The sequence below is a fragment of the Episyrphus balteatus genome, chromosome 1 (assembly GCF_945859705.1).
Source record: "Episyrphus balteatus chromosome 1, idEpiBalt1.1, whole genome shotgun sequence".
In the NCBI taxonomy this organism is placed as follows: domain Eukaryota; kingdom Metazoa; phylum Arthropoda; class Insecta; order Diptera; family Syrphidae; genus Episyrphus; species Episyrphus balteatus.
In genome coordinates, this window is record NC_079134.1 from 124,782,107 (window position 1) to 124,793,284 (window position 11,178).

An 11,178-nucleotide genomic window follows, 5' to 3' on the forward strand; every position below is an offset into this window, starting at 1 on the left:
TCGACTTCAGATTTGAATTTAGAACTTTAAAATCTATTATAGATAGTTTTATCACCATACCACCTTAAACTGGTTCAAAAACTATAAATTTGATATGTTCTTATTATCAAAGATGTTTTTTAGTTTCAAATCATAATCACTTTGAAACTATGTATGTAGGAACATTATTTGCAAATTAAAGCATTAATCACTGTCAAACATAATGTTATCACAGGTTTGACCTTTTTATATGCGGCATTGTCGAAAATGTTGTATAGATTTGGACATAAAATTCTTTAATTTCTAACAATTACAATCTTCTTGAAAGCTATTCCTGTTGGTTAGGGTATTATGGGTTCTGTTTTATTTTTCAGGTTTTTTTAAAGAAATTTTTCTGAATATAGTGTCAAACTTCCAGTCTTAATTGGTCAAGTTTCTTAAAACATACTTTCAAATTAAGCTTAAATATTTTCATCTTATGGAAATATTGATCTCGTCATGATTATAATACAATTTCCGCTTAAAATAAGTGGAACCCGCTTAAATTCTGTTAATTTAAAGGTGAATTTCATTTCATTTTAATGTGAATTTTCATCTTGAAAAAAAACGACAAAAAATAAAAATTTAAAAATTATAGCTAGATTTAAGCTTTAGCTGCAGTTTATTATAGGAACTTATTTCCAAAAGTGAGGTATATTGATTAGGGTGGGTCAAAAAAATCGAATTTATTTTTTTTTTGATTTTATACTCCGAAAAATCGATTGCTAGACACCTCTAGAATATACACACCAAATATGAGCTCTTTATAAGGTCCTCCTTCTTCTACAAAAAAAATTAATTTTTTTTATAAATCGACTTTTTTGCAAATTTCTTTGCTTATTCTTGTAGGAAATTGAACGCTCTACAAAAAAGACCTCATACTCTTTTTTCGTTTATCTAACCGTTTAATAGATATTTGAGGTCCAAAAATCGAGAAAATCTTTAAAAATTCATTTTTTCTTCTTAATATTGTAACAAATTGAAAAATTATAATAATCAAATGCGCAAAACTTATTCTTGTAGGAAACGGATTGGTTCACAAAAACGGTCTTAATAATTTTTTCAATATTTAACCATTCTAAAGATATTCGAGGTCAAAGTTAAAAAAAAAATATGAAAACATTTTTTACTTTTCAAAATTTTCTAATTCACTGAAAATTCAATATTTTCAAACTAGCAAGATGTTTTCTTGTAGGGGCTTAAACGATCTATAAAAAGTTCCTTGGCAGCAAATTAATTGCTCTAACCGTTAAGAAGATATTCGTATCCAAACCAATGCCCACTGATTTCAACAGCTTTCTTATGACAAGTATGCATTGCGATTTGAATATGATCACTATAATCACTATAATGCTTAACTTCCAAAATAAAACAAAATAGTTTCTTGTATAATAGACTTCTATACCACTTTGTCAACATAATCGTGTTCATTAGATGATTCCGAAATCATCGATCTTACAAAAAAAAAATGTTCTTACACAAAAATATTTTTACTGCTGATAATGTGTGGATGTTAATAAAATCCGTCGTGCGGCATAAATGGACTTTGTAAAAAAAATGTTCATGTTTTTTTTTTTTTAATTGGGAATGTTTGTACTTGTTGGTATCATTATCGTGTCGATAGCGATACAGGGCAGTGGGGTCAGCAAACCAAACAATTTTCAATGAGTGGACTAAGAATAAAAAAAATGCTGCAGTGCTCTTGTCAACGATTTGAAATTATTACTCCATCAGAGTAAGACATAACGTGCGCGGTATTTATATCACTGCGCATCAAACTCAGGACAATCTAGTTATTCAAGTTGCAATTAGTCAAACAATTATAACAAGTGACATGGTTCATATAGAATGGGCTCCATTAAACATACCATTGAGAAGACGACTGCAAACGTTAACTGTCGGGATTTACATGTGCAGTTTGTTTATACTGGGATTGTATTCGTATTTTGTGTGCGGTCTCATCTTTGTGAGTTAAAGAAAACCTTACATTTTCTTCTTAAATTTGACGAAATACAAAAAAGTTCTTACTATTTATGTAAGGATTTTCCCATATCGTCCTCCGGTTCCAAAATTTGTGTTTTTAAAAGATGAACAAATTCGCTAAGTTTTGAATTAAATAATATAACTATTAAATAATACAACTAATAGATAGATTAGATTGATTCTTTATTTTTTTCATCATAAAGTTTGACAATTTATATACTTAAGAATAAGGACATGGCAATACTGCCGTCTGCCTGAGATGACATTTCATAAAATGATTTAAAAATAAAAGAAATAATAAAAAGCAAAAATTTTAAAATTAAAAAAAAAAAAAAAATAAATTTAAACAAAATACATGAAAAATATTTTTATATAAAACAATATCAATTTTAACGTGATTTGAAACACAAAATATTACACAATTTGGTTAATTTTATTAGATGTTTATAAGAATTTTTATCAATTTTAACGTGATTTGAAACACAAAGTAATACACAATTTGGTAATGATAAGCTGTTTATAAAATATTAACAATTTTAGTGATTTGAAACACAAAAGAAATATTATCAACAAAATAAATAGATAAATAATATTTGTTTAAACTGCAATAAGCGGGAATACAACTTATATAAATTAAATTTCATAACGCTGTTCTACGAAGAGCAAAATTAAAAAAAATTTTCCTATTAATCTGTGCCTAACCAAAAATTTTTTCGAATATCATTTTTGGACAAAATTACAAAGTGAAAATTTTTATTGGTTTTAAAATTATAACTGTATTTTATGGAAAAATCCAATTCATTTAAGGAGTAATAACGCTTTGTAGACACGAAATCGTTTCACCATTTTCATCAGCGTATAATACAAAGGAGAAACATTATTTTCTTTTGGAGTTTATTTAGTTTGTTTAAGTGCCATTTTTTTTAAATTAGTATTTCAAAAAAATCCTACGTACTTCACTGGAGAATAGTAGGTATTGTTAAGCTCCACACAAAATTTCATCCCAATCGGTTAAAAACTGTAGGAGTTAGTTGGACGCCCGATGGGAGCACAGGATTTTGCGATCATCCTGAACTACGCCACCATTTACAAAATTTCACATCATTAAAAATTTTCAAATTAGCCTATTCTGTTACTTATTGATATACAAACTAAATAAATTCCAAAAGAAAATAATGTTTCTCCTTTGTTTTATACGCTGATGAAAATGACACTCGATTTCGTGCTTACAAAGTGTTATAACCCCTTAAAGGTTTTGTGAAAAGCCTTTAAAAATGGCGCTTATACACTAACCCAAGAAATTAAAGTAACATTTCAATTTGTATAGACTGTATCCCAGTGAAAAATGAAAATACTTAAAAAAAAAAAACAAAAATACTAAAATATATGTAAAACAAAAAAATATTAGGAATTAGTGGAGTAACTTAAGCTAAAAGAAGGAAATATTAGGGAACCCGGTTGAACAGCTCTGATTTTGATGATCTTTTTTTTTTCAAACGTGCGTCGGTAATTAAAAATACTTAAAAGTATATAGATTCAAAATTGCCGGTGTTGCCGTTTTGATTTTTTAAAAATTTAATTGAAGATTTTTATGAACAAAAAGATTGTCTATAGAAAATGAAAGGAAAACAACTATATGGGAGTGAAGGACAATCTTCCATCGTTAAGGCAATAAAACACCATACAATATTTAAGTATACATTTATAAAAAGCAAGAAGCTTATTCATATTTGTAAAATTGAAATTAAGTAAATTGAGGAAAGGGTTTTTGAAAAAAAAAACATTATTGAAAAAATTTTAACATGTCCTTTTTAAAACCTTTTCGTAATTTAAAATGCATTTATTTTTCAAATTTTTTCGGCCACATTTATTATGATTTGAAATTATAAAAGGAAATGTCAATATGTATTGCAGTTTATTAAAATTTTATTTTTTTTTTTAAATCTGTAATAAATACACTGTGCAAGTCGAAATCTTTGACATGTGCGCTGTTGACTGTTTCTCCCTATTTCGGACCTTAGAAATCGATTGGCATCATTAGTTTTTCGATTTGTTGGTACGACTTCGAACAAAATTTTTTTCGGAAGTTTTTTCAATAATTTTAAGCAATTTGCTCGATTTAAACTCAGTTTTCTTGTTTATATTGCTATTTATTCTGCTTAAACGTTATTTCCTATCAGCATAAACTACTGGCTGTGTAAAAATGTTTATCTTAGTAATGAATGTGTTGCCGCTAAGTTGTAATACATTTTTTTACATTTGAAGCCTAAACGATTTAATCTTATTCTTCACTCCCATATCATTTTTTTCTGTAAATAATCTAAATAATCTTTATACATCATTTTATTTATGAAATTTAAAAAAAAGTTTTGAAAATGAATTTATTATTAGTTTAAAAAACAAAACGGCAACACCGGCAATTTTTAACACATAGATTTTATTGTTTTTTTTTTACTACCGACGTTTAAGAAATTATCAAAATTGGATCTGTAATTTGCTTTAGTTACTCCACTAAAACATAATAAAATGATAACAATGCAAAAAAATCCAAATTTCAATATAAAAATATAAAAAAGAAAAACGACTTTAAACCGGGCAAAATGCTTAAAGTTATTGAAAAAACTTGCGAAAAAAAAATTTGTTTGAAGTCGTAACGATAAATCGAAAAACTAATGAAGCCAATCGATTTCTTAGGTCCAAAATAGGAGGGAACAGTCAACAGCGCATTTGTCTCAAAATTTTTTTTGAAATAACTTTCACAGTGATATTACCTTTTCCTCTTCGCAATTTATCTGATAATATTTATGGCCAAATTTTTTTTTTTTATAAATTCATATTTTACTACGAAAAAGTTAAAAAAAGTCATTTCTAATTTTTAATTCAAGTTGTTTCAATTAATTGCTTGTGTTTGAAATAGGTTATTGAATTCAAAGATGAAGATTTAAGGAAAAAGGTAAAAACAAAAAACACATACAAAACTTCATCAATTGATTTCTTATAATGGAATATTGAAAACAATATGTTTAGAAAATCTTCTAGTTTTTTAGAACACTGAAAAATAGAAAAACTTGTTTTTATCAAACTCATCATGAGCGTTCTTCGGGTATCAAGGAATTTAATTTTTGTAAACTATCAGTGTGCTTTTTTGATACACAATAAGCTTTAAAGCCAAGCCTTTTACCTTAAACTAAAAATATATCAGACAATAAAAGAGATATTGAACAGATTTAAACTTTATAAAACATTACAAATTATGTTTTTATTTTTATTTTTCAATACATATTTCAAAAACGAAGCAGTATTGCCAGAGCTGGCTATTTATCGCCAAACAGGCTCCTTGAACTTTTAACTCGCTGCATAAAATTTTGATTTTCGATTTATCGGATTTTGGCTCTTTTAATTTCGAACTTGGCGATTTCTGGCTCCTTTAAAATAAAAGCATTTTACAGCAAAAATCCACCAAAAATGTTAACAGACAACCAATTTGCATACATTTTTGATTTTATTTTCATTTAAAATTTAATTTTACGTCCATAATGAGCATGAAAACCAAAATATATTAACAAAATGAAAAAAATAATTAAACTTGAAGTCTGATAAGCAAAAGTTTTTTGAAAATTGAAAGAAAAACATTTTTAAATCTCATCCCACAAAAATTGTTTGCGTTTTATTTTACCATTTTTGAAAGCGGCTATTTTTGGCTCCGGCTCCTTGCTTCGAAAATACTCTGGCAACACTGAAACGGAGGCTTAAAAAATATTTCATTCTCGGGTTCCACACCCTTGCTTTTTGACTTATTGAAATAGCATAAAATTCATCTGAGTTGTACAAATTAAAAAAAAAACATACACTCAAACTTACGTGTATTTTGTTTGGGAAATCTGCAAACGCGGAGGCCCAGTAATAAATTTAAATTTTAAGGGCTCAAAATTTTTAAATGGGAGTAAAAAAACGTGGTCGACATAAATTGTATGTAGTATGTAGTTCCTTTTTTTGTTTAGTGTGTGTCATATTGGTAAAAAAACAGCAAATTTAAATTTGCAATTTAATTTTTGACTTAAAAAAATCGAAACTTCCACACCGTCAAAATTATTTTTTGCAAAATTAATTACTAAACTAATACAAATAAATTATTATGAACAATTTAAGTTTTTAATAATAATTGTTTTCTTTTCAGTTTTTGGGAAGTAATTTCGTAAAAGTGCTAGTAATAGCATATTTCGTTTGGATTTTTTTGGATAGAGAACGAGCCCAGAACTGTCTTCGAGGTCCAGGGTAAAAAGAAGATAAAATAAGAAAATACCGAACCATATAATTTTTAATAACGAAGAAAAAAATAACAAAAATAATAAAAATTATTTAAATTATTTCTATTTTAAGTGGAGCGATTGAATATAATTCAATTTTAAAGTTCAAGTGACCTCAACTCCAAATTTATAAAGCGTTTCGCCCAGGTACGACAGTGGGCTCATCAGTTAGATCTGTCGTACCCTTACTAAGACGCCTTATTTTGGTCGATGTTTACCGACTCTATATAAAACTCACAGCATGAATATACTGTGAATTCTAATATTCAAAGGGAATTTGTTTAAATTCAGACCTTAGAAAAATGTATGCCCGTGGTCAGGCTGATATAATAACGAAGAAAAAAATAACAAAAATAATAAAAATTATTTAAATTATTTCTATTTTAAGTGGAGCGATTGAATATAATTCAATTTTAAAGTTCAAGTGACCTCAACTCCAAATTTATAAAGCGTTTCGCCCAGGTACGACAGATCTAACTGATGAGCCCACTGTCGTACCTGGGCGAAACGCTTTATAAATTTGGAGTTGAGGTCACTTGAACTTTAAAATTGAATTATATTCAATCGCTCCACTTAAAATAGAAATAATTTAAATAATTTTTATTATTTTTGTTATTTTTTTCTTCGTTATTATATCAGCCTGACCACGGGCATACATTTTTCTAAGGTCTGAATTTAAACAAATTCCCTTTGAATATTAGAATTCACAGTATATTCATGCTGTGAGTTTTATATAGACTCGGTAAACATCGACCAAAATAAGGCGTCTTAGTAAGGGTACGACAGATCTAACTGATGAGCCCACTGTCGTACCTGGGCGAAACGCTTTATAAATTTGGAGTTGAGGTCACTTGAACTTTAAAATTGAGACATATAATTTGTATTTCTAATTATTTCAGTGTAAGATGGATGAGAGATAATTTCTTCTGGAAGCTATTTCGAGAGTATTTTCCCGTTGAATTGGTAAAAACAGCTGAATTACCACCGAACAAAAACTACCTTTTAGCATGTTTTCCACACGGAGTCATAGGGTAATCATTATATTCAAATATCAATTTGTTTGAAAAAATAATGTTTGAGTTTTAATTACAGTTTTGGTCCTTTCACAAACATGTGCTCAGACATATCAAAATGGAACGACTTATTTCCGAAAGTTCGAGTTCATTTGGCAACTCTAGCTGTGCATTTTAATTCACCTATTTGGCGTGAAATTATTCAATCATGGGGAATGGTTTCTGCTTCAAAAAGTTGTCTTTTAAAAAATCTTACAACTTCAAATGATCCTGACGACCCAGTGAATAGAGATGGCTATTCTGCCAGTGCTGTCGGTATTTTGATTGGTGGCGCAGAAGAAGCCTTGGATGCTAGACCGGGCAGTTATACATTGACTCTAAAAAACCGCAAGGGTTTTATTAGGGTTGCTATGGAGTCAGGGTAGGTAAAAATTCATTAAACATTAAACCAATACCTAAAACAATTATTTATACATAAAAATACTATTTTCATATTACAGTGCTGCCATTGTACCAGTTTTTTCATTTGGAGAAAATGATTTATTCGATCAACTTCCTAACCCACCAGAATCGAAATTGAGAAAGTTTCAATCGTTTGTTAAAGAAAAAACAGGTATTCCACCCTTAGTGACACTAGGGAGGGGGTATTTTCAATACAGTTTTGGACTTTTGCCACAACGCAGGCGCATAGTTCAAGTTGGTAAGTTACCTTCCGTAAAATACACTTTCAATGTCGTTAAAATTTACTATTTTTAGTTGGTGCTCCTATTGATGTACCTCAAAGTGATAATCCAAAAGAGGAAGATGTTGAGAAATTTCACAAAATATTTACAGAAAGTTTGATTGATCTTTTCGAGGCACACAAAGCGAAGTACATACACAATCCAGACGATGCTGTTTTAGTTTTTAAATAATTTTTAGATGAGATGTTGAATTTGAGTGTTGCAGTATTGATGTTGTAAATGAAATTTACAAAATTGATTTAATTAAATTAAAACTGGGTTCCAACAGTATAAAGTTTCTTATTTATTAATTAGTTGAAATGAAAAAGTGATGACTGATGATATTTTAGTATCTATTAGTAGAGTAACTAAAGCAAATTATTAGGGAACCCGGCCGAACAGCTCTGATTTTGACGATTTTTTTTTCAAACGTATTTAATTAAAAATACTTTAAAGTCCATAGATTAAAAATTACCGGTGTTGCCGTATTGTTTTTTAAAATTAAAATTATTTTTTTTTAACAAAACCATTTTTTTGCTTAAATTTCATAAAACAAATGATAGCAAAAGATTCTCTAGGTAATTTAAGGAAAATATATAAAAGGCAGTAAGGGACAATCTTCCATCGTTTAAGCGATAAATGCAATTTTCTAACATTCTGACCTCAAGCACAAAAAAATATTTTGAAAACAACGGCAACACCTACAATATTTTAAAATACATTTTTAAAAAGCCAGAAGCTAATTCTTATCTCTTAAATTTAAATCCACTAAATTTAATAAAGACTTTTTGAAAAAAATGGTCCTAAAACTCAGAATTAAAAAAAAAAATGTTATTAGAAAAATTTAAAATGACTTTTTTCCAAACTTTTTCTAATAAAATATGAATTTATTTAAAAAAAATTTTTGGCCATAAATATTATCAGTTGAATTTCGAAGCAAAAAAGGTAAAATATATCACACTTTTGAAAAAAAAAATGAAAAATTACTTCAATTTCAATGGTTTTTTTTTATTAAAACTGAATTTTTGCATTGACATAATTAATTTTCTCAAAGACTGTGGTAAATAGGAACTTTAAATTTTTGCTATTTAACTTTCAACAGTAAGGGTTATTAAATGAATAAAAAATAATTTTATGTTTAGATGTTGAACTTTAAAAAAAAAAATAAGTTACATTTTTTTTCAAAACTTTTATTAAAAAAAGTTCTTCGAAAATGAAATACTTTTTAATTTTTTTCATAAACCGTAATACATATTGACATTTCCTTTTATAATTTGAAATCATAATAAATGCGGCCAAAAAAATTTGAAAATAAATGCATTTTACATTACGACCAAGTTTAAAAAACGACATGTTAAAATTTTTTCAATAATTTTTTTTTTTCAAAAATCTGAGTTCAATTACCATTCTTTCAAAAGCCGTTCATTCAATTAACTTAATTTTTATTTTACATATATGACTAAGCTTCTAGCTTTTAAAAAAATGTATATTTGAATATTGTAGGTGTTGCCGTTGTGTTCAAATATTTTTTTTGTGTTTGAAGTCAATTAATAAGAAAATTGCATCTATCGCTTGAACTATGGAAGATTGTGCCTCACTCCCATATATTTTTTTTCCTTGAATTTCCTAGACAATCTTTTGGCATCAATTAATTTATGAAATTTAAGAAAAATTTTTGAAAAAAATTTGTTTTTGTTCACAAAAATCTTCAATTAAATTTAAAAAATCAAAACGGCAACACCGGCAATTCTTAATCTATAGACTTTAAAGTATTTTTAATTACCGACGTTTGAAAAAAAAGATCATCAAAATCTAAGCTGTTCGGCCGGGTTCCCTAATATTGCCAATTTTTGAGCTTTAGTTACTCCACTATATCATTCATAAAAAAGATGAGTTTTGGCTTGATTCCTGATACATTATTGTTTAAACCCACATTTTGAAAGGAAATTTATTTCAAGAAGAATTAGTGACGTTAAAAAATTAGTTAATAAGAGTTCTGCATCACATTGTTTTTTGTAAGGACCCATTTTGAAGACCAGGGACCACTGAGAAACAAACAATTTAGCCAGATGGCTGAAAACACTATGAAGGATAAGCGCTTATTTAGAACGAGGAATACAAATACAAAATTCCGAAACAAGTTTTGGTTTACAGATATGAGATCACAGCGAATAGGGCTATGCATTCAGCTAAAAAAATAGAAAATTTATTTTTTTAAGATTTTCGAAAATTATTCAAGGGGTAACCCTTGTCTAAAAAAAAGGTATTTTTAAAAATTTTCTCTAAATCCATTGAATGAGACATCAAATGAGAGGACAAGTTTTGGTTTACAGATGTGAGATCACATTGAACAGGCCTATGCATTCAGCTAAAAAATTATAAATTTGTTTTTTTAAGGTTTTTGGAAAATTATGCCCCCTTGTCTCAAAATTCGGAATTTTCGAAAATTTTATCCAAATCCATCGAATGAGACATCAAAAGAAAGGACTCTTTAGACTGTATTCATAACTAAAAACCAAGATTTTGTAGGAGTTCGGGTTGCTGAATTATTTGCAATCGAAATATTTTTTTTTTCATTCGGAAGCAGATATTTCCAGATCGAAGTCCCAAAACAAGTTTTGGTTTACAGATATGAGATCAGAGTGAACAGGCCTATACATTCAGCTAAAAAATTATAAATTTGTTTTTTTAAGGTTTTTGGAAAATTATGTCTCAAAATTCGGAATTTTCGAAAATTTTATCCAAATCCATTGAATGAGACATCAAAAGAAAGGACTCTTTAGACTCTATTCATAACTGAAAACCAAAAGTTTGTAGGAGTTCCGGTTGCTGAATTATTTGCAATCGAAATAATTTTCTTTTTATTCGGAAGTTGATATTTTCGGATCAAAGTTCCGAAACAAGTTTTGGTTTACAGTTATGGGATCACAGTAAAGAATTACAATTTTTTTTTATGTTGAAAGTTATGCATTTTTTCTTTTTTGGACTTTTGGTTTGTTTCAGCTGTAAGATCTCCATATATCGGAAGTAAAAGTAGCAAAATTCTGTCATGTTGTCACTTGAATAAATCGGACTTTATTTCTTCTGACCATGAACCCATTTCAACGATTGGATATCATTTCTTCTTATCTAATG

At 28.1% G+C, this 11,178-nt stretch overlaps 1 protein-coding gene across 1 annotated transcript; it reads left to right on the forward strand.

Moving 5' to 3' along the window:
* Positions 1–1,723: 1,723 nt before the first annotated feature.
* Positions 1,724–8,235, forward strand: LOC129910632 (2-acylglycerol O-acyltransferase 2-like). The gene is made up of 6 exons (XM_055988079.1): positions 1,724–1,984; positions 6,179–6,276; positions 7,178–7,339; positions 7,401–7,742; positions 7,822–8,021; positions 8,078–8,235. Exons 1-6 carry the CDS (start codon positions 1,853–1,855, stop codon positions 8,233–8,235), a joined length of 1,092 nt encoding a protein of 363 aa, XP_055844054.1. The 5' UTR covers positions 1,724–1,852.
* Positions 8,236–11,178: the final 2,943 nt, after the last annotated feature.

Excerpts from the sequence above, each read along its gene's own strand:
- LOC129910632 (XM_055988079.1), top strand. The coding sequence starts at position 1,853 with ATGGTTCATATAGAATGGGCTCCATTAAACATACCATTGAGAAGACGA. Across the intron at positions 1,985-6,178 it reads TTGTGTGCGGTCTCATCTTT|TTTTTGGGAAGTAATTTCGT; the intron begins GTGAGTTAAAGA and ends TTTTCTTTTCAG. Across the intron at positions 6,277-7,177 it reads AACTGTCTTCGAGGTCCAGG|ACATATAATTTGTATTTCTA; the intron begins GTAAAAAGAAGA and ends TTTAAAATTGAG.